Raw genomic sequence first — 25426 nt, forward strand, 5'->3', positions numbered from 1 at the left:
GAAACAAAAACAAAGACATTTCAATTCGTTGTGTGAGGCGCTGGGAAATTATAAGTGACATTTTTCAGTACTTTATGTTTCACAGACAAAGGGATTAACTGGCGTATCAGTAATCAGCAGACTAATTGATAATGATAATAATCGCTAGTTGCAGCACTACTAAGCATTACAAAATGCTTGTTCAGCAACCTCTCAAGCTGTATGCTAGAAGTCACTGAATCGTGTCCTTATGTTTGATGATTGGAAGTATCTCTTCACTAATGTCTGCTGTCTCTTTCTCGTTTCCGTCAGACTCCACTAGCTGTGAAGAAAGGAAACACCTTAAAAAATAGATATTTGACTACTGAGTAAGAAAGGTCAGTTAAAGTTCCCATTATTACTATTATTATTATTATTATTGGGGCTCATAGATTTTTATGAGCTTTACCTTCATGGTAGGTTGAACCCTCTCTGGACAGAAGCTGTCAGCTGCTCCTGTTTCCACCCTGCAGGCAACTTTCAGACCAATATTTTTTACATGAACTTAAATAAACAGAATGCCAACATTATTTCACATACTGTATACAACTGCTGTGCCCAGAACGTCCTACACTACATGCACAGCAATGTAAATGACATTACATGCCAGGGCGGGGTAATGACTTCTGTATGCTTATGTAGTCTGATTTTTAGATGGCATACATTGTGCAGACCACCACTGCATTAGTCCCCTTCCTCATCCTGAAAACTGTCTTTATGGTGCACTAAGTCGATTAACACCAGCCCCGGCGTATGTTCCTCTCATTTCCCTGGTGATGTACAGTATTATAGATGATCACTGAAAGTAGTGGTCAGCACAAAAGAGAGACAAGTGGAGAGAATCTTGTCTGTGAGGTTATAATGGCAAAGATGAGCGCATTCATGTGTGTGTTGCTGGCATAGAAATCTAAAGATTTCTCCCCACAAGCTGCAATACTCAGCATCACTCTCACAACACGCACACGCACACGTACACACACACTCTACCCCTCTCTGTCACTGCCAAGTTATAGCACAGTCATATTGATCACTTAGTGTATTAACTCATGACCCAACATTAGCCTTTTACATCTGCATGTGGTTCACTATAGAAATCGACCCATCAAACAAGGGCCACAAATTATAATACGGTAGCTGTCCAAGCTGTATTATTCATTACATGTAGGTGACATTGCAAAATATGAAGGGCTGTTGACAACATACTATATCCACCCGGTACATACAAAATATAATTTTAACTGTAAACATACACAGATATACATATACCAATGCATTTTAAGGCAGAATTTGTATACTTTGATATATACCTAAAAACACTATGCGGCTGTATGATTTTTACAGTATCAGCCCAAGGCAGGTCGTGTTCACCGTCCTGCTTCATAGCTGTTGCTAAGTAACCCTTTTTTTGGAAGGTTAGACGTCTCTCCCCTACTGTGATGTCTGACACATATTTACAACCAGCGCTTGTCACTTCTGCATAAGCCGCAGTGACATGATGCAACATGATACAACTTGGCCACAACATAAAAGGGCTCTGAATCGATAGAGAAAAAAAAAAGCCCCGTCATTATTTAGCCCTGAGAAGAAGAGGATAAGCCAGGACATTTTATACTGATGACGCACACATGCTTCAAGGCACACTGACCAGATCACCACATCTATTTTGTATTTCAGCCTTTCATGAACACAAGCATGCTGACCTTTAAACATAGACTGTACATTTTATTTATTTTTTTGAAGAGTATTTATGGGGCTTTTCCCTTTTTTAGATATGACAGTGGATAGACAGGAAAGAGGGAGAGAGAGAGAGAGAGAGAGAGAGAGAGAGAGAGAGAGAGAGAGAGAGAGAGGGGGGATGACACGGAGCAAAGGGCCGCAGGTCGGATTCAAACCCTGGCCTCTGCAAAGGACTCCGCCTTCATGGGGCGCACACTCTACTGGGTGAGCTAGTGAAGCCAATGCAGAAGTGCCTCAAACCTGCATTCTGTTTGTGTAGAAGTCTAAGGGAAAAAGACCCGACTTCTCACTTGATTTATTACCTCAATAAACATTTTCATAATGAATTTATGGCCTCAATCGCTAGTTCAAGGGAATGTTTGCCAATTTCATGTTCTGCCGTATATGCAGATGAATGGTGCCAGTACCCCGCAGGTCTGCGTTTACCCGCCCGGTAAATCTCCACTGGATGACTCGCTTTAAAAGGGTTTACAATCTGCAACTTTCCCTGTTGTGTTTAGCTTAGCGCAGCAACCATTGCAACCATAAACAACACTGGCTCGGCCGCGTCACCTTTCCCAGCTCCACCCTCTCGGCAAAAACCGTCACATCTAGTTGCAAAAAAAAAAAAAAAAAAAATAGCGACGTCCACTAACTTCATGTCTATGCCTTTAAACATTAGATTAGCTGTGTTGTCAACAAATTAACTTTCTAAAGTCAGAAATGGACAAATTACAGTACCCACCAGCACCGGGACGTACTGGTGTCTATCTATTAAGATCAATATGGCTGAAGTAGCTTTAAATTACATTACACGGTGAGAAGTTCAATGATGTTCAATAACCAAATGCGATGCAAGACGCAGAATCAATATCGGTAGTAAAGAATGGAGAATGAGGCCATTTTGTCTGACATTTAACTTCAATTAGTTCTAAACAAGTATACTCAGACTGCCTGCTATTAGTGGGCACGATGCACTCTGATCTTTTAATACTGCAGTCTTTAAGTGCAATAAGCAAGCACCAAAGCCACACTCTGGTCCACTGTCCACTTAACTACTTCGACTGGCATCTTAATGTCATTGCATATGTCATATATATATATAGAGGCTGTGACTTAGTGGGCACACGCATACTACTGTGTCACAAAGGCAGAGGATGTAAATCATAAACAGAGTGTATGTGTATTGTGGTAAATAGGTCAGGACACGCAGGGCATTTGCACATAGATAGAGAGACAGAGAGAAAGGGAGAGGGGTGGCTTCAGGCAGTACTTGCTCCTCTCAGAATAGAGTTTTCTGCTTTCTATGTAATACAAACACACATTACATGCATGTGTGGTTACACACACACACACACACACACACACACACACACACACACACACACGCACACTCTTCTGGTACTATAACCTTGTTCACTAAAACCCCGACAACTGAAACGCCTTTTCACAGCAAAAACTGACAAAATATCTTAACTTATGAAAAAACAGCATTCACTTTCTTCTGATTTTAGATATTTTCAAGAAAAGGGCACACACACACACACACACACACACACACACACACACACACACACAGTCAAACTGAGTGTGGTGTAATCATGTGATGTCTGTCCTATCAGGTTATTGGCTGTTTGGTGTGTTCTGCTCCACAGGCCACAACATAATAGGAAGTGTGCATCAATCCTTAATGTGACATTTAGCACAGGCGCGCGCACGCGCACACGCGCACACGCACACACACACACACACACACACACACACACACACACCGGATGTTGTTTGAGGTAATTGACCACATGTAAATGCTGACAGGAATATGTTTGCACTTACAAGATGTCTGCAATGATGAGAAATAAGTGCTGCAACTCTCTCTCTCTTTCTCTCTCTCTCTCCTCCTTTTCTTGCTCTCTCATAATTTTTGACTTACTGACTCGCTCTTTTCCTTGCCTTTTTAGTCTCATTTGTCTTTCGGTCTGTATCATTCAATACATTTTTATAATGGTTTCTTTGTCCTAGTCTCTGTTTGGATTCTCCCCTCTTTAACCTACATTTTCTCATGTGTCTATATAATCCCTGCCCTTTCTCTGTCTGCCTTTTCTCATGTTCTCTGCTCTGTTCAGTCTTTTCTGTCTTCTGCTATTTTATTATTATTTATTTATTAGTTTTGCTACTGGATACTTATTTCAACTGGTACATTACCATCCAAATGGTCCATTTGATCTCATCTCTAGATGTGGTTTGTTGTCATTTTAGCCAATTCGGATGGAAATATGTAAGTACGTATACGGCATTTAGCACCAGCCTAGAACACTTGTAGATGCATATGATGTGCCCGTCAGGTCCAGAAGAATGCAGTACTTTAGAAAAATGAGTACCGTCACATTTTCTGAATTTTTGCCATGGACTTGGTACCAAAGTATCAGTTCTCGTAACATCCCTGCTGTATGTGACGTATGAAACTCTGGCTGCCTGAATCTGTGTTTTTGAGTCATTGGTACACGGCAGTTCCAAGGCGGAAATGCTCAGGCATGGCATTGACTGCTTAATTCACTCACAATATGTCTTGCATCATATACAAAAAACACCATATGGACATGTTAACAAGGTTATAAACTTGACTTTTATTAAAGTATATTGGTTTGGAGCAGAATGCCGTTTCATATGAATTCATGTTATTAAATGGTCAGTGTATCAACTGAAGAAATATACTGGCTTCATTCACTACATCCGCGGTTGGAGCCTATACAAGTGGTATACGTACAGCGTGTGTGCTGCCCACAGCAACTAAGATATATGACTCCATCCGTCACTCTATTTTAATTTCATCCTATGTCACTGTAATTTCACTGGATGTACTGTATAGTGCATAATTAAACAAGGGCTACACGCACAAACATGGCACTTGAGGGAAATAACTCCCCCACCTTGCTCACTCTCTCTACGTCTCCTTCGCTGCGTTTCTCCGGCTTTCTCTCTATCTCTCTCTCTCTCTCTCTCTCTCTGAGTGCCCACACACGGGCACTCAGCATAAATCAGGCCCTGTACTTGTAATGGTGATTGACTGTGTGTCGTAATAGCTAGGGTATGATCACATTTAGAAGATTATAAAATGAATAGTGGTGTTTGAGAGCTTGTTTTTGTTTTAGTTCTTTACGGTGGGTGGGTGGATTGAGGGGGGCGGGGGACAGGGTTAATTACTGATCTATCGATCCAGACTTAGGAAATTAGGACTTAGCTGGGCAGGTGAAATACACACACACACACACACACACACACACACACACACACACACACACACACACACACACGTTTACCGGTGTTTAGGAGACGTTGGGGGCTTAAAACACTAGGATTAGGCAATGGTTAGGGTTAAGGTTAGGCTTAGGTGCCTTGAAGTCAACGGTCGCAGCGCTGCCTGGAAGGAGACGGTGGGGGCTTAAAACACCATTGAGCCACACACACACACACACACACACACACACACGTTACTTCTTGAATTAACCAAACACCACGGCATTGCAAGGATTGCAAATGTGCACAAACTCAGTTTACCTGTTTTCCAATAGGTATTTATCAAATTATAAATTAAATGTATATTCTAAGATGATAACAGCAGGCAGACAGCGGCGCAAATCAGTGCTTTTCGAAAATGGAATAGAATGTAATAGGGCTGGGTTAAAATAATCGATTCTCCAAATAAAATTTGTCTTTGTTTGAGTGATCCGTTATCGATTCATGCCTTTTCACCGTGGATGTATAAGTAAAAAAACACACACATTCACACACACTCACACACTTAACTTAAGAAAAACAGCATTCACTTTCTAATGCTGTTAGGGATTTTCAAGAAAAAAGGCAAAAACTGAGTGTGGTCTAATCATGTGATGTCTGTCCTTTCAGGTTTTGGCTGTTTGGTGTGTTCTGCTCCACAGGCCACAACATAATAGGAAGTGACCATGTGTACTTACTACTGCGCTGAATCGTTGAGCTGGTACTCGCGGGCGCGGCTGAAACACTCCTGGATCCCTGAGTCGGACCACAGACGCATCATGGCGGAGAGCAGCTCGGCGGAGTAAGGCTCTGTGTCCTCCATACGACTGACCACATCACACACCATCTTAGCATCCGCCTAGAGGAGACACAATGGGGGGAAGCAGGAGGTTGGTATTCTTAGAGGAGCAGCGTGTTCTCTAAACTCTAAGAGTGCTGTAATCATCAAATCACACCTCAAAATGACATTAACATAATTATTGTAAACAAACACAAGCACCACAGAGAGACTGTCAGTCTGTACAGTACAATGCATTTCATACAGCGTGCCACTGGGTTAACAGACACCCTACAGTATGATGAGTACTGTTTGTTAGTTGACAGTGTAAGTGCGATATAAAAAAAGAAAAATATAGAGCTATTACATGTAGCAGAAGAGCAAGAACAATGCCCATGGATGGAAGATGAAAAGGAGAGAAGAAGAAGAAGAAGAAGAAGAAGAGCAGGTTTAAGGGTAACAACAATTACAGAAGGCGATTACAGGAGATGACAGGAGAAGAGAACAACATTAGGGGGAGGGAGAAAAGAACGACGGCATTATTCAGCTCCCACTGGTCCGGTGAAAAGCCTTCACAAAAGCATCATTTAAATTTCATGTGCCATTACAAACCCTGAGTCAGTACAGAGGCAGAAACACAACAGAGAGCTACCGCAGTTTATGGGGAGTACTGAGTTCCAATACCATTTTAATGTCATCAGACTGCAATGTGGGTAAAAGATTCTCTAAAAAGCATGAGCCAGGTGGACTTTTGACAAAATGTGAAGGTTTTCTTTGGGGTCTTTTTCTTTCATAGCTGCAGAGAGAAGGACGCAGAGGAGACCGTTGTCGTGCAGCAGTGATCTGGATCTGGTTCCTTCAGGGCTAGAGACTCTGCACTTAGCTCTTTCCAGACAAAGATGCAGATAAATCAGCTCCTCCAAAGGACAACAATGAAAATAAGCTCTTGGGTTTTATCCTTTTGACAAATTTTGTACAAAGATACAATGCCTCGTGGTAACGCTGTGCATACACACACACATATATATATATATATATATATTTTTTTTATACTGTCAATAAAAAAGTTAAAAAGTTTCAATCCTGGTTGCTGAAAAAGAGTAACTGTCTTAAAACCCCAAGCTGTTTAGGTCATATGATCATAACAGTCACGCAAATAAGGTGCTGACGTTATTTCATACGTTGATTGCATGATATAAGCAGGCTATTAGCTATATGGTTCCTATTGTAACATTAAAAGAGACCTATTATATACCGTTTTCAGGTTCATACATGTTTTTTGTGTTTCTACATGTTTACATGCTTTCATGTTCAAAAATCACTGTATCTTTCTCGTACTGCCCGTGGCTGCTGCTCCTGTATTCACCCTCTGCCTGAGACGCTCTGTTGGAGCGCCTGTCTCTTTAAGGCCCCCTCCCGAAAAAGCCCAGTCTGCTCTGATTGGCCAGTCAGAGTCTCTGCATCTGTGCTCTGCTGTCGCTGCCTCTGTAACCAATAAAGGCTTCTAAACCAAATAGTACACAACCACACATGATCCAGCAGGAATGTGAACCGAATGTGATCAAGAAATTCACGACATCGACAGCCAAGGTTACGGTTTTCCCTGACGTTAGCATGTAGCTACATGTGGAAGGGTGTGTACCATTAACGTAAACACTGCAGTAGTACCTGCCTGGAGCAGATGACCATATATGAAGAAGAAAAAAAAACGCCTCGGTATGACATCATATGGAGTCGAGAGTAAAACAAACGTGTGCGTCCGGAAAACAGTGGGAAAACTGAGGTTTCGGCTCACAGGGATTTCTTTGAAATACGTTTAACTCATTATTTAAAGCTTTGGCCACGTTTAACATGAACATCTGACATTGTAACATTATAGATATGACAGAAAATACAGCAAAGCATTATAGGCCTCCTTTAAATTGTTATAGACAGGGATGATATTGGTGGAATTCAATATTGTACCTTTGCCTCGAAATCCTGTCTCATTATTGCATTAATGAGTGCATTAGGGTTGCACGATATTGACAAAATGTGATATTGCGATATCGTTTATGAATATTGCGATATCAATATTAATTTCAATATTTTTAAACGTGTAAAATTACAAAAGTTTCGGGAAAACGCATCAAAATAGATTCATAACAAATTAAACAAGTTTTCTAACAACACAAGGTTTATTTCAACAGACAGTCATAGTGGACTGTTCCAACATGAATGAATAAATAAATAAATAAATAAACAAATAAATAAATAAATAAATAAATAAGGACCATGTCTACAGAACAGGACATGTTTTACTGGTTGGACAGTATAAAATATATAAATAAAGAGAACAGGACACAACTTTTCTTTTGCTTCTCCGATTCGTTCCATTTAGTTGTCTCTATCTATTTCTTCACTTACACTGTCACTCTGTCGAAATATGCACACACGTGGTATGCCCCATAGGGTTTGTCACGTAGTGGCCCCATTCGCTGACGTGTACTAACATGTGCAAGTGGCACGGTAACTGGCCAATGAAACGTGATCATTATAGTGTTTCAAGCGGGATATAAATCGAACACTAAGCCACACAGCCAACGGACGGGACGCAGCGCTCCACAAAATAAACAAAATATTGCATACTTATTGTGACACTTTCGATATATTGCGATAACGATATTGAGTCGATATATCTTGCACCCCTCGATATAATATTGCGCAACGTGATATTGCGATAACAATATTGAGTCGATATATCTTGCACACCTAGAGTGCATCACGATTATTTTTGAAACATTACATTTGTTTAATTGAATTTATATTATATGTGTCATTCTGTGTTTATGGGGAAATCTAGTTAGCCACTTAGCTATGATTAAACCAGCTGCACAGATCCCCCTCAAATTCCGCTGCCATTACAGCATCTCTCCTTTGCCATTTGCTGTTAGTCCTTTCTTTTCCTAGCACTTACCTTCTATATGACCATTCTTGCTCACAATAATATTGCCAGGTTACTAAGGCCCTGCCCTTTGTACTCTTTAACATTTGGTTTGTTACTTCCACTCCTCACAGTCAGCCAGCTTGAAATATGAGAATAACGGACCTAACCATACTAGTGTATAAAGTTTCAACCTACAAGTACGTCTATAAATGTGATATTTCTATTACTGTGGCCTCAGAAATGTTTGAGTCAGCAAAAATGAAATATAAAACAGAGTGAACACAGTTCAAATATCTAAATAAATAAATATGCAACGCGATACCTGGCTGACTCCATCACTGAAACAATATATGATCAGTTCTTATGCCCTAAAGATTTAAATACTTTTACCAATGAAACAGTATTGTATCAGGATGAGTGTTGTTGTTCCCTTACTGTCACTTTATCCAGGCATTATAATTAGATCGCATGGCACTCAAGCTGAAATTAAAATAACTGAGGGCATGATCGGTTTGAGTTTCCACATACCCCTAAAAATCACAGCTTGCCAAGCAATCAGGAGGAGATAATAACAGATTACGAGAGGTCGGAGATTTGACAGTATGCATTATGCTCCTCCAGCAGCAACATGATTAAAACTCACCCAGTCTGACACACTCACACCTGGGAGTGGCCTGGTGCAACCAGTGGAGCCGTTGTAATGTAATACATTTCATTTACTGAGAGATTTCACCGAGGTGAGAAACTTAACATTTTAAAACCTTAAAGAGCCAATGATGTCAACAGAGACTTCTCCAGCGGACAGGGAGTGATTTCACAATGATGCTTGCTGATAAAATGTGTTTTTACAGGATATTACAACATATTAACTCAAAACTTAAAAAAAAGGCTTGATTCATTCGTCCAAATTCAACAGATGCAGGCTTTGATAAGCCCATTAAAGAATGGGAAAGGCATCTCCATCTCTTTCTTTCTTTCTCCTATTCCACTCCTTGATTTTCCACATTATGGACTCCTCTGTTTTTCCTTAATCCTTTTCTAGCTCTCCCTCTCCTTCCCAGCTTTTCTTGATAGGAACCTCATTAGTTAAGCAGGTATTTGGTCATAGTATTGGACAACGTATAAAATTGACCTGGTGAAAGGTCAGGGGATCACCAACGTCAGTACAATTCATCATCTGGTAACCGAGAATGTCAGTGCAAAATGATGTCCCAATCTACCCTGTAGATGTTAAGATACTTCACGTGATAAGTGAAAGCTTTGTCCTGACAGTGGCGCTAGAGGAAGTCAGAGGATCACCAAAGTCAGTAGGATTCATCCTCTAGGGGCCTTGAATATCTGAAGCAAATTTAATGGCAATCAATTCATGATTTGTCAAGATATTTCACTCTGAACCACAATTGTCATCCTCATGGTGCCGCTAGATTTAAAGTCAGAGGATCGCCACCCTCAGCAGGATTTGTCCTCTAGTTACCATGAATATCTGTATAAGATTACATGGCAATCCATCATATAGTTGTTGAAATATTTCAGTCTGGACCAAAGTGGAGAGCCGACCACAGACACTGCCATCCCCAGACCCATGCCATTTGCATGGCTTAAGAAAAAGTGAAACTGTCTGATCAAGAAGTTAACTATCAGTCTGTGTAACTTCAAGCTTCAGGCTGTTCTCATGAACCATCCGTACGTATAGCTACAAAAAGTAAAGCAATTTGTATGTATTCCACGTCTTGATTGCAGTATGCACCACACTGACTGCTGCTGTATCAGACCGCTGTGGTCCGTGGAGGGAGGAGGTCGGGGTGGATGGGTGGGTTCATAAAAACACAGGGCTTTTAAACCTGAGAGCGGAGTTTGCATCCTGGGGAGAAACACAAGACTTTCACCCAAGAAACACGTGCTTGTGTTTTAGTCCAAACCACAATCTTTTTCCCAACCTCAACTACGAAACTTAACTGCCGTTGCCGCATGACGCTCACTTTTTGTTGGCCAACTGCCACGGCCCCTGAAAGGATCGTCACCTCGCGGTGCCCAGTTCACGGTCTTGTCGGCTAAACTCAACTAGCAACGGCGTCTGAAAGGAACGGCAGCTCACGGTGCTCTGTAGCCGGCTCCTTTTTGTCAGCTACATTTCACTGTAAAGTAGAGCTGGGCAATATATCGATATTATATCAATATCGTGATATGAGACTAGATATCGTCTTAGATTTTGGATATCGTAATATGGCATAAGTGTTGTCTTTTTCTGGTTTTAAAGGCTGCATTACAGTAAAGTGATGTCATTTTCTGAACTTACCAGACTGTTGTAACTGTTCTATTATTTGCCTTTACGCACTTAGACATTATATCCACATTACTGATGATTATTTATCAAAAATCTCATTGTTTTAATATTTAGTTAAAGCACCAATAGTCAACACTACAATATCGTTGCGGTATCGATATCGAGGTATTTGGTCAAAAATATCGTGATATTTGAAAAAATGCCTCGTCGTTCAATACCCAATTTCAATACCTGAGGAGCAAATCTCGTCAGCGTCATGGGGCCAATAAGCATGCAGCATGCTTCTACCAAGATCTAATCATGTTTGTGATTGGCTGTCTAACGTAGAGACACGCAGCAACAACTCTACTCAAAGAGATTTGTGCCGTAATGTGTAATGTTGTAATTTCTTTTTGTTAAAAGGTTTTTATGAAATTGGTATCCAATTGTTCAAGAACCGGTATCAAAGTCACAGTATTGCTACTGACATTTTTTAAATGATACCCAACCCTACCGGCCAGCGGCCGCCTAATTTGGTAGGATATCATACGAATTGGTGTGCATGCGTTGCAAGAGCTATGGCAAGGATGCATCTCTTTCTTTCTTTGGTCCAGAGCCAATGAACTGAAGTACAGGTGTGAAAGTGACCTTAGTCTTGTACTTTCATTGTTTGTGTACTAAACAGAGTTGCTGTGGACTGTCAACAACAGTAGATCATCATGATGTGAACTGAGTCACTGGTTTGTAAAACTTCAAACTAGAATCTGTCATGGCTGGGTTGGTTCAGTGGGTAGAGCAGGTGCACACGCAGAGGTCCAGGGTTCGAATCCGACCTGTGACGATTTCCTGCATGTCTGCCCCCTCTCTCTCACCTGTCAAATAAAGGCGGAAAAGCCCAAAAAATAATCTTAAAAGAAAAACCTAGAATCTGTCATTTTTTTATTATTCCTGTATTGTTGGGAGTTTGCTCTGTCCCGATTATCACTCTCTGCATCCAAGCATACCAACTCTCCACCTACCTGACCTCCTCCAGTCACCCAGTCTTTCTTTCAGCCATTAGCCATCCCTCCATCATCTCTGTCATTCTATCTGACTTCTATCTACCTACTCATTTCTCTACAGTGTTTTGTATCCGTCTGTCCTTCATCTCTCCTTCCATCTGTACCCATGACCATGTTTGTTTTGTTCTCCATTTGTCCTCTCCTGGCGTCATGTTTCTGTTTTCTCCCTCTTTCTTCCTCTCCTTCCCGCCCCATGTGTTTCTGTCTATTCCTCTCTTTTACTCTTCACACAAGCCTTCCCTCTCTCATTCTTGCCTATGTCATTGTCCTTTGGTCAGTCTCCTGTGCTCCTCCCCTCTCTTCCTCTCTATTTTGGTTTCTCCCCTCCCCTCTCAATCCTTTTCCTTTTCATAACTCTACATTCTGTCCCCCTCTCTCTGACCTGCTCTGCTCCTCCCTTTCTCACCTCTATGACACTGACGTGAGCGTCACTGTCCCTTGTTATGTTGAACTATTTTCAACGCTGTCACCAAGGTGTGTGTGTGTGTGTGTGTGTGTGTGTGTGTGTGTGCGCGTGCAAGAACATGGTCAAGCAAGCAGAAATGTGTTTCTACATTTGTCCCATGGATTTATTTTTGTGTATGAGTGTTTTTATACATCCATATCACATTTCTTTGTGGACTGAAATGCTCTGTCCCCGTAGTGAGAATGTGTGGGATATATATATATATATATATATATATATATATAGCCATACACATCTACCTAACGACATAACGATATACATGGAGACTTGAAGCTACAGTACAGGGACTGTCTGAAGCCTCCTGTCTCGTCACAGTGACCTTTACAATCTCTGAACTCAGTCAGACACATGGACACGGACACACACACACACACACACACACACACACACACACGGACACACACACTGAGAGGGTGTGCAACAGTTTCTCTGTGAGGAAAGGATTGCTTTTGAAGTACTACTGTGGTGTAAGTCAGAGTAATTTGTGTATTTTATGTGGCAATTTTAATCTTGTTCTTTTAACATCAGCAATTCCAGCTTTTTTTTTTACTTTAAGTTGATAATGACAGCCTTGATAAATGTAGGCGCGCGCGTGTGTGTGTGTGTGTGTGTGTGTGTGTGTGTGTGTGTTCCTTCAAGGCTAATGATAGACGTGCTATCTGTTTGCCTTCTCTACATCCTGGCTTGGACATTGAATAGGCTATCACCGGTGTCATCATCTTCACCACCGTCATCATCATCATCATCATCATCATCATCATCCCTCCCACATCCTCTGCATCTGGTCCTCTCTCTTTTTCCTTACCTCTGTCTCTCCATTCAATAGCCAATCAGAGCACTTCACCACTTAATGTAGGACCTTTCACATCTCCGTTATTATCTCCGATATATAGCCAATCACTGCTCTCCACTTACTTATCTGCCTAAACTAACTGTACCCAACATATATTTACCAAATTCACATCCATCCATCCATGTATGTGTGTGTGTAGATTCCCATTTCTGCAGAAACGTCAGTGCTGATGTTTGAGGACTTGTAGAATGTGATTAAACACCTGTAGTCATTGCACAGCAGCAGCGATGATACGTGTGTTCCATCCACAGTCTCTGATTTGAGAGAGAGTGTCATTTTACACCGGGATGGCACAGCAGCGTGACTTCATTAATTATTGATATCTCCGGACCCACTGACCGGATCGGTCGGGATCTAACAGTAAATAACGCTGCGCGTTTTCTTAACAACAGACTGGAACGATTTTACTCACAGATTTCAAGTTTAACAGTAAAATCACCTAAAGTAACGCAGGTGTCGTCAGGACATTCTTACTGAAAGCAAGAGTCGAATCTCCAAGTCAAAATATTTTCCCAGTCATGTCAAGAGGATTATTACAGTGACTTTTCTGTTTTGCGGCTTCCAACCTGAATATTTGCACTTGTGGCTAATGCGCATAGAAACATATACATATAATCAGTAGCACCAGTAAATGATTCAGCCTATACTGTATGCTGCGAACAAATCATGTTAGTGATAACATTTTAGAACAAGTCAACACAGTTTTTCTTTTTTTTTTTAATCTGCAGACTCCTGCACGGGTATAGTTTGCAAAAGCTCAACATGAACCAATATGTTACCTGCAATTATCGCTAAAACAACCGACTCGACACGTTAATATCTAACCTAATCTGACCCATTATTAAAATCAAGGCTCAGAGCTGCTGCTGGGCAGTGACGGCAAAAGCTCGGGGCACAAGTTGCTGCCGGGATGTAGAACGGCAAGAAGAAATACATCAATGATTTAAGAAGAAAAAAACGTACTGATACGTGCGGATTGTGGAGGCAGAAACACCCTCCATGTCTTTAGTGGATTAGGTTCACTTGTTCACTTCTGCTCAGAACCAACTCCATGACATATTAGTCGCGCACTCACACCTTTTCAAAATCCTGCTCTCTCTTTGTGAAACTGGCGCAGTGTAGATCCCTTCGGTAATTATTTAAATATTCAGATGAGACACCCTGGGATTTAATAACTGAAGATGTGCATGTTTCTACAACACTTAAAGGGCAAATCTCCAAACCCTAATTTGCATTTCGTTATTAGCTAAATGAGGACTCATATTTTGCAAGTAGACTCATTTATGTTCATTGGACTTTATAGACATAAATTTTTTGGTAACACTTTACTTGAAGGTAACTACATAAGAGTGGAGCAATATTTGTTAAAGGCAAAATATGTGTCAATATGTGCCTACAAATCGTATCATACAGACTTAACGAAACATCTTTGTTTGGTACAGATCCTCGTAAACATCACACTATCCTAAGTGTGATAGATGCCTGAACCCACATTGCCACTTGAGCCACATGTTTTCCCTTTGTCTACGCTTACACAACTTCTGGTCTGCTTATTTCTAGAGATGGTCTGATACCATTTTTTGCTTCCCGATACCGATTCCGAAACCTGAACTTGCGTATCAGCTGATACCGAGTGCCGATCCGATACCAGTGTGTCATATATTTTATTATGTTTTAACAGCTGTATACTACTATCCCTGTATGGATGTGATATTATTTCTATCTTTGTTGTCGGTCTGGCTCAGGTTAAACTATTTGTGAAACATGAACAAACACAAACAATGAACGCCACAGAAAAACTTTCTTTTATTCTGCAGTTTGACAGTCAGTTATAACGGAAAAAAACATAAATAAACTACTTTAACGTAGATTTTCTTTAGGGCTTTATTACGTGGTATCGGATCGGTGCATAAACTCCAGTACTTCCCGATACCGATACCAGCGTTTTAGGCAGTATCGCAGCCGATACCGATACCAGTATCGGTATCGGAACATCTCTAGTTATTTCCACACAATTTCAATTATGACAGGAATCCATTTTCAACCGTGCCTCTTAATTGCTATTTTTGAGACCCCAGACGAGTCAGATCGAGTAAATTTGGCACAGAAAGAAATTCTTAGTTTCACATCTTTACTAGCCAGACGTCGAATTCCTTTACAGTGGAAGTCTCCAAACCTTCCTTCAGTTTCACAGTGGCTTAAAGATGTATTGTTTTTCTTGAAACTTGAGAAAATTAAGTACACGATGAGAGAAAACACTGACGTGTTTTTTCATATATGGCAGCCTTTTCTATCATATTTCTCAGACTTGCAAGTGTTACCAGACTAAGTTCTGTTATATTTTATATATGCACATGACACCAACTAAGCCAGGGCGGGTGGGTGGTTTGTGTGCCTTTCTTTTTTTTTTTTTGCTTATATTTTGTATTTTTTTCTTTGCCTTTCTTGTATAAATAGTTGTTCTGTCATTTTGTTTCATGTGTCTTTTTCTGTTTAAAATCTAAACTGTACAAAATGTCTATTTTCAAAAGTTGATTCTGTTTTCAATTAAATATGTTCACACTATAGTCGTTTTAATTTGAAATATTTGTCAATGAAAATGTGAACAATGATACAAAAATGATCATTCCCTGTATTCCCATGCATCAATCAAAATAATCGCAATTTCGATATTTTCCTCATATCGTGCAGCCCTAATGGAAATTCACTTTTTTCTCTCTCGGACCCCTCGGCCTCTCTGTTCCATGTTTGCTGCTTTGCACGAGATGAGAGGAGCTCATGTGAGTGGTGATCACTGAAATCCAATATCTGATTCTGTATTCCTCCGGCTAATAATGTATTCAGCTTCTCTTCCACGTTGCGCCCAGCTGTGCCTATTCTCAGCCAACGCAAGTGGTGTGCTGGTCACGCTCATTTGGGATTTTTACGCCCTATTTCCGAAAAAATAGAGCCCATAGTGTGTTTTTACTATCTCACAGCTCAGTGTTAACTCTTGGTCTTTAATGGAAACTCTCTTTGACAAACTCTGTTGTGTCAGATAAACATGAAAGGAGCTAGATGTGATTCATTTGCCCTCTGACATGGTGGTTATGGCCTGTCTTTGAAAAAAAAAAGCTATGGCAGTGACAATCGCCATGAGCTACATGTAAACCCAAGTCCACGGTCTGCTGTTTGGCCTGCTCAGACACCATGACGCCCCGGACATGCTCTCAAACATTACACTGAAGCGTTCTCTGTCTGTTATCCTCTACTAGGCACCAATCCTACTCGAAGGGATTTGATTTGATGTAAATGTGTTTCAGCCTGGATTAAAGCTTTTTTCCAGCTTCCTCTCTGCTACTGATGCTCTGTCCACTCCGTCAGCAGCCACACACGGCCTGATATGGAATGAGAGAGAGTGAGTGTATACCTGGGTGTTTGGGTATAAATGATGGGAAGAGAGAGAAGAAACTGAGCGTGTGTGTGTTTGTGTGTGTGTTTGTTCCAGACAGAGTGTGTTCCAGTTTAGAGCCCTGGGCAGTGGGCCACAGACACACTTAAAACCCACTGCCCAAGCCAAGTATACTGTCTAAACAGACATATTGGAAGGCGCAGGGTCAGTGTGTGTGTGTGTGTGTGTGTGTGTGTGTGAGAGAGAGAGATACTAATGGACTGTTCAGACAAGCACGGCTCCGTTTTTTTCCCGACACAGCCATGTTTGTACTTGTCTCAAACTTTAACACATGCATGCACAAACAATCACAACCACCCACACAGTCACAGTTGTCAAGGAAAAGTAGTTATCTGTTAACCTTTGTACGATTAATTACTCACTCTTATCTACAGTAGGTAGACGTAACTAGATCCATCTGCAATCATTGTGTAAAAACACTATAAAGGCAAACAACTACCAAGGTATGAGAACGTGGGGTGTCACGATTTGGATTGAAATCGAAAATCTATGAAAAATGAATTTCGATAGCCGAAATCAAAAGCATGACCGGCGATTCCCCAGTATATTTCTCTCTCTCTCTCTCTCTCTCTCTCTCTCTCTCTCTCTCTCTCTCTCTCTCTCTCTCTCTCTCTCTCTCTCTCTCTCTGCCTACATGCAGCCAAAGACACAGGGTAAGCTTATCAGCTGATGCTCAAATACATTTTTTTGGTTAGAGTTTAAATGTTACAAGTAGTCCATGGTTAAGATGTTTTAGTTCGACTTTGGATAACTAGTTTGGATGCAAGAGGCTTACTTCCTGACACACTGCTGTCTCAGCAGCACTTCCCTGTCTCGGGCCACGGACATGCAAAATATAAATAAGACTGAGGCTCTTTTCCAAATTGCATACCAACACTGATTTTTAATGTGAAACTGCTTTATTCAGTGTTTTTACCGGTTTTAATCACCAGATCAGATTTTTTTGCAAAAGAGGAGACCTCTGCGGATAATTCTGCTCCAGGTAAAACCTTCTGACGATAAACACTGAAGCAATCCTAACCCTGAGAAACTGACTGAAATGAAACATTGACTTTAAAATATTTAATGACAAGCTTGGGTAATTTAGGGCCATCTGCAGTAACAAATGAGCAGTGTTGGGGAGTGACGAAATACATGTACCGGCGTTACGTATTCAGAATACAAATTATGAGTAACTGTATTCCGTTACAGTTACAATTTAAATAGTTGGTATTTAGAATACAGTTACATTGTTGAAATCAATGGATTACATGACGATACTTCTCTGTTTCACGAGCTTATTCACTCTCTGAATAGATTAAGGCAACTCCATGCTTTTCCCAGAAGCCCCAATTTTGCGTGATCACTGATAGAGGTAGAGATGGAGCCGGAACCGGCACAACAGAGCCAGGGCAGGAATGCGTTTCTATCTTGGAAATTCAAACCAAATTTCACATTTAAAGAAAGAACAGGGAGAACGAAATATAACTGTGCAGTGCAATCTCTGCTTGCCAGCAACCAACCTCCTATCAGCATTTTAAATTACTCCACCTCCAACCTGAAGAAGCATCTTAAAGTACGTTTTTTTTTTAATTAGCCAAGGGTAGTCGTCTGCTGTAGTTTCACTGCTCACCTTGCTATTTTATAGTTGACGTGTGACTTTACATTCTCCTACGTGCTGATTTACTAGCCCCAGAGCCGTTGAAAGACTGACTAGCCCCGTTTGACATGCTAGCTAACGTTGACTAAAATTAGCTCGTGGTAGCTTAGACTGCGGTTAGATTTTTCTAGTATGGACTACAAATACAAAAATCTATCTGCTTGTTCAGGTACACATTCAGTCAGTCGGAACAGAAGAACACACCAGAATAGGCCTGTTTAGTAAGCTGTATCTGATGGCCGCATTCCTACAGCAATTCAATGTGGAAGTAATCCAAGTATTGAGAATACGTGACTCAGATTGAGTAACGTAATGGAATACGTTACAAATGACATTTTTGGGCACGTATTCTGTATTCTGTAACGGAATACATTATAAAAGTATCCTTCCCAACACTGCAAATGAGTGATGTGTTTTGAAAAAGGTATGGCACGCTAATTTGATTATAAATCAATAAAATTAACCTGACTGTTGAGTGATGTAATTACATGAAACCGTTAAATAAAGATTCTTTGGTAACACTTTACTTGAAGGTATCGACATAATCGTGACATGACACTGTCATGAACGTGTCATAAACGTTATAAACAAGTCATGAACGTTTATGACTTCTGTCATTAAGTGCCATTCGGTTTTTGTCAGGACAAGATGACACTGTTTGGGTTGTCTTGATTATGACAACTTGACATTAATCAAAGTGACATTACCAGAAGTCATCTTGGTCATGACAAGTTGACATTAAATTTGTTTGGGATGTCTTTGGATCCTCTGGTAATGTCATCCTGGTTAATGCCGAGTTGTCATTACAAAGACATCCCAAACAAATTTAATGTCAACTTGTCATGACGACTTCTGGTAATGTCACTTTGATTAATGTCAAGTTGTCATAATCAAGACAACCCAAACAATGTCAACTTGTCATGACAAAAACCGAATGGCACATAATGACATAAGCCATAAACGTTCATGACTTGTTTATAACGTTTATGACACGTTCATGACAGTGTCATGTCATAGTTATGACAGTGTCATGTCACGAATATGTCGATACCTTCAAGTAAAGTGTTACCGATTCTTTTCCCCCCCAGAAATTACATAACGCAGGACGCCTACACGGGTCAATTAATACTTAATTACTTAGACGTCCAACAGCTGCAGCTGCCGTTGCCGGAAAAACAACACAGAGGGTATGTTTACTTCAAACTCGCCTCGCCAGCCTCGTGGTGCATTCAGTTGCAGTTCTTGTTAAATATCCTTTTCCCATCCAGTGGTTGTTTTTGTCGTTTACAGCAATTTACTGGTGAAATAAGTTATTGTTATAAGTTATAAGTCGTTTTGTGCTACTTTTTAAAATAAAATAAAAATAATTCAAACGATACCCAACCCTACTTATGATATTATAATAACCATTGATTAATACAATAACATCTGTGCCAGAGTTAGCCAATACAGTCCATTTTCATCTGGTGGCCCGGGGCAGATGATGTACAGTACATTAGATAAAAAATTGCATTTATTATGGAGTTAAAGGAACCCAGCCACGAAGTGCATGTACAAGACAGAGATATGAATAAAACACAGGCAAGAAAGAAACGCAACGTGACTACAGATAATAAAACATGCACATGTCAGAGTGTGTTTTTGTCGTTGACGTCACAGTGAGCCCCAGACATCAGATATCTTGGAGATAAAACATGGCTGGCATTCTCCACGAACAATCTGTTCTCACTCCCCTTTCTCTTTTTCTCCCCCACCCCGCCCCACCTCTCTTCTATTTATGGACTTGAGTTCTCTTTTAAATCATTTTCTTCACCCTTCTTGTCTATCACACCTCCTCTCTTTCTCTTGCCTTCTTCCTCCTCTCTGTCTCTCATGGTCTAACCTTTATCATTCTTCACATGACCTCACTGTAATCCAGTGGCCTACAAAAAAACCCCAACGGTAAATACACACTCACACTCACAGGTGACTGTACACATACTCGTATATCGGATATTTTTTGGTTTTGTTTCATCTCTTTCTATCTATCCCTCCACTTAATTATTGTACCTCATTACCATCTCTTTTCTCTTCTCTCCTCCTCTGTCATCGGCTGGCACCAGCCCACCCTCTCCCTCAGTCTCTCTCTTCTCTCTCTCACTCCTCTGCATCATGTGACTCTCAGCTGCAGTTGCCATGGCGACCATCCTCATTCCCCAGGAATGCAATCTTGTCTCTCTCTCTCTCTCCCTTCCCCATCCATTCTGCTGCACCCTCCTCCATCAGCATTATATTTCCCTTTCCTTCATCTATGCCTCCATCCCGCTTCTTATCCAGCTCCGCTTTCGATTCCTCTCCTCCCCTCCCCTCTTCCTCCTGTCCTCCCTCTCTGTAGCAGTTGCTAAATAATGGAAGTGATGAAATATTAAATTGTTGTTCCGCCCTCCTGTAGACTGCCCCAATGGAGCCCTAACACACACACATAGACACACACGTATGTATGAGTGTATGTATGTATGTATATATACACAGTATATGCATGTCTGTGTGGTCCATGCCTTTGCTCCAGTGGAGCTTCTGTTGCCACCCTCACAGGGTATCCTACAACCACACCCACGACAGCACACACACGCACACACACACACCCACGACAGCACACAACCACGACAGCACACACACACCCCCCACACACACACCCACACCTATGACAGCACGCATACAGACACACAGACACACACACACACACACACACACACACACACACACACGACAGCACACAGGAAAGAGGTGGCGGATATGGGGCATGTACAGTACTGTTATATGGGTAGGTCGTTAAGACACACTTAGTCAATAGCAGCTGGAGAGCACAGTAAAAAAAAAAAAAAAAAAAATCAATCCCACTGTCCCCACCTCAACCCCGAGAGAGACGGAGGAAGAGACGGAGGAAGAGATGGAGAGAGCAGGAGGAGGAGCAAGCACGGCTTTGCATGTAATCAGAAGCTTGTGCATGAGTGTGTTACAAAACATTATGTATGCAAAAACCTTTGTTGCAGGGCAGTTTATTTACGAGGGTATTGTTAGTCTCCAACAATATTGTAGTCATACGTCTCCAAAATAGGTACAAATTGTGGATGTGCAATGAGCTTCACACCGTTTGGGCTCTGACCGCTCTTCTGAAATATGTGATTTTTTAATCTCAGATGGCTCGTCTTGGCTGGGTGTGTTTTTTTCACTGTACATCTCATAGCTGTTTCGAGGAAAGTCTGAGTGAATTAAAGGCACATTTTCTCTAAAAGCTTCATACTGTAAGCAATGGGCTCCGACATAAACACAACATTTTATGCCAAAGTTGCAACAGTTTAAGTTATTTCACACAAAATCTTTCTTCATCTTGTGTTTTTGTCTATGCTAATCCCACTGGTGTGAAGTGGGCAGTATGAAAAGCGTACACCTGTCAGGATTAAATAACATTTGAATCAAAATCTGATGACAGTAGTGGGGTTGTTTGACCACGGTGACAGTCAGATCTGATCCAACCACACCTACACAGCCCTATTAGGAAAGATATGTTTTGAGTTTTTGACTGTTCAAAAAACTTTAAACTCTTAAAAAAACACTACCTATGGATTTTCTCCCCCAAAACTTTGATTGGTTTATTAGTCATGAAAATGTAATGGTACGACACATTCTCACGCCCATCTCGTAAAATACGGACGCTTGGTCACGTGCCTTTGTCGTTTTTATTGACGCTAAAAGTCTCCTTTAGCGTCTTTAACACGTCTTAAACGCGTTTTAACTAAACGCGCTTGGTCGGGACTATTGGCGTCCCTTTTGACGCAGTTAGGTTAAGGAAAAGCTTGTGGGTGGGCTTACGTTTCCGTGACTCGCGGGAAGAACGGGACGGTTGAGTTTAAGAAAAGGTCGTGGGTGGGTTTACGTTTCCGTGACTCGCGGGAAGAACGGGACGGTTGAGTTTAAGAAAAGGTCGTGGGTGGGTTTACGTTTCCGTGACTCGCAGGAAGAACGGGACGGTTGGGTTTAGGAAAAGGTCGTGGGTGGGCTTACGCTTCTGTGACACGCAGCAATAACGGGACGGTTAAAGACACGCGGGACACGAACCCAGGTCTCCTGGGTGAAAGTCCTGTGTTTGACACATCCACCATTGACATCCATATATTGACCAACCTCCCTACGCGGAATTTCCCCCTCACATACTACTCGCTAAACCCTGTGTAGCTGCCTGCTCTCCCCGGTACGTTCTACAAACACGTTGAAGGGTGCTTTTTTTCGTCGCTTCAGACGCTGACAGCCACTGTCCAAACGTCTGTATTTTACGAGTTCGGAGTGAGAATGGGTTGAATGGTATCATGAAAAAACCTTTTCAGAAAGACCTTGAGGCAATTCACGTGAGTCTAACTTTTAACAGTCAGGAAACACAGGGAGACAGAAGGGTAAGTCATGCAACTCAGCTAGAATGGTACTGGAGACTTTGCGGTTATAAAGTACGGCATGTGACTAGAACACGAGACACCCAAACACAATGTATTTCTTATTTGGGGCAGGCCATGCTCAGTGTTAAAAGGTAACACTTTTGGTTTAGTACAGTCAATGGTAAGACATATAAGCCAAAAAAAAAAATGTTGTTTCATGGTAGTGTATCCAACATGTATAACCAGTTTTGACTTTGATATTGATACCAGCCAAGACCATGCAGAAAGTCTATCTATCTGTCTTGTAATATTTGTACAATAAAACTTTTATTCCACGAAAAAAACGGAACGGGAATCTATAAGTGCAAAGTTAGTAGCCAGTTAGAGTTATGTTGCTATGGAGATGATATTCTGGTCTGTCACACCTGCACACACACACACACACACACACACACACACATACACACACACACACACACACACACACACACACACACACAAAACCACTTTATCAGCTATTCTCATGACATAAACCCTCCTGCCTTTCCTGTGGAAAATGTATTTGTGCACTAAGGCATGTTAAGGCAGGACGAATAGATGGCATGAAATACACACACACACACACACACACACACACACACACACACACACACACACACACACACACACACACACACACACACACACAAGGACCTCCATTTGTCTTTGTTAAGAGCCATTCTTAAAAAATGACCTATGACAGCCATATCTCTCTCACCCTAACTGTCTGTTCCTACTTGTGCTGGCCTGGCACTTTGTTTTAAGATTTATCTGCTGGAACCCAGAATGTCTACTGACTTGGCCTTCTCCCTTCCGAGTCATCTCTCATCTCTCTACTTTCCCATTTCTGTTGTCTCTGTTTTTAACGCTTTACTCTACAACACATCCTTTGTGTGAGTAAGAAACTGTGGTTGCTTCTTTTAAGGTGTTCACAAAATGGAGGCAGCATCACACGTGATATGATTAATGTTGACTTTGTATCTATACTGTGACAAGAAGGATGTTCAGTGTTGTTTTCCTAATGGCTCTGTGATTTATTACTCACAGAGAAGATGCATTGTATATGCATTGGTGATTCACTGTTTCCCATCTTTTCAAGTAGCCTTAAAATGGGTTAGAAAATAATTATTTTGTCTTACTTTTCCCTTTCCTTTTTATAGCTTGCATTGCTTATTTATTCTGTTTTATCCTTATATTCTGCTTTGCTAAAGCGACCTGATTTCCTCACAGGGATCGATACATCTTGAGATTCTTTCCATGTTTGTTTCTTCCTCAGATTTTCTATCTTTCTCAAGTAAACTCCCCTTCCTCTCTCTCTCTCTGTCGCTCGCTCTCTTTCTCACTGTCACCCGTTGTGCTCTGAGCTCTCTCTCCTCTCCCTTTCTCTTCTGTTGAGTATCAGTCTCTCGTCCAATCTGTCTCTCTGTCACTCACGGCCTCTTTCTTCTCACACTTCATCTATACTTAGATCCAAAAGTGAGCTGTCACCTCTCCGCTCCAAACATACCTCAGAGTCTACTGGTGAAGCCCAGACACAGACACACACACACACACACACACACACACACACACACACACACAGACACACACACACACACACACACACACACACACGACGCTCATCAACATACAGTATTAAACAAACCCAGATGAAACATGAAAAGACTTTAAAAGAAAGTTACTTGATTAAATCTTTTTAGAACCGGGACGTAATAGAGTAATCAATTCCAGCCTACCAGCACACGTTTGCACTTCAGACACTATACAACAGATTCTCATACTGGATTCCTATCTGCACAAGGGAGACCATGAGAGCTGTTATATAAAGCAAAGATAAACAAGTGAAGAAGAGCTGCAATATTTAGGATAACTAGTAGTTCCTGTGTTTGGGTGTTGGCTCTCTGGCAGTTTAGCAGGCAAATTATACACATTATAGACGCGTGTGTTGCTGCCTGTGTGTGTATATGTGTGCCCTGCTGTCATCCATGCCAACCATCAGTAGTGTGGATTCTTTAATCATAATGTTGGTTTATCACCTGTGCTGTGCTGCCATTTCAGTTGGAGCCTGTAGCTCTTGTTCACTGTAGCTCTTGGAAAAGGACAATGTTTGCATTTGTAAGAAAATGTGATATCTATTGACAGTAGGGGCTGTGCAATTCATTGAGTCTTAATCGCGATTACGATTTCGGCTCCTAACGATCACAAAAACAAACGCAATCGAGAAAAACAATTATTTTGCCCATTACGTTTTGCAGGGAAACTCTTATTTTGTCCTGTGTTCTGAATGAGAAAAAAAGTTCAAAAGGGAAAAGTATTAATGGAAATGTCACAGTTCAAACGTTGTTATACAGTTTTTTTTATTTTTATTCAATAGTTGCAGCATTTTTCCAAAAGTCAATGAGTAATCGTGTTAAATAATCGTGATTTCAATATTGACCAAAATAATCATGGTTATGTTTTTTTTTTCTCATAATCAAGCAGCCCTAATTGATAGGCTACCAAAGGCCATTCCAGAGAGCTTTGCCTGGTGACAT

At 41.1% G+C, this 25426-nt stretch overlaps 1 protein-coding gene across 2 annotated transcripts in view; it reads right to left on the reverse strand.

Annotated features, from left to right (window-relative positions):
* gnao1a (guanine nucleotide binding protein (G protein), alpha activating activity polypeptide O, a) overlaps positions 1-25426 on the reverse strand; it is a 130264-nt gene that overhangs the window by 31518 nt on the left and 73320 nt on the right. For both annotated transcript variants that reach the window (XM_031294855.2, XM_031294856.2), the window contains exon 4: positions 5706-5866. In XM_031294855.2, coding sequence (XP_031150715.1) covers positions 5706-5866 — 161 coding nt within the window. The remainder of the gene's footprint in view (positions 1-5705; positions 5867-25426) is intronic.

Source organism: Sander lucioperca, chromosome 7 (genome assembly GCF_008315115.2).
Source record: "Sander lucioperca isolate FBNREF2018 chromosome 7, SLUC_FBN_1.2, whole genome shotgun sequence".
In the NCBI taxonomy this organism is placed as follows: domain Eukaryota; kingdom Metazoa; phylum Chordata; class Actinopteri; order Perciformes; family Percidae; genus Sander; species Sander lucioperca.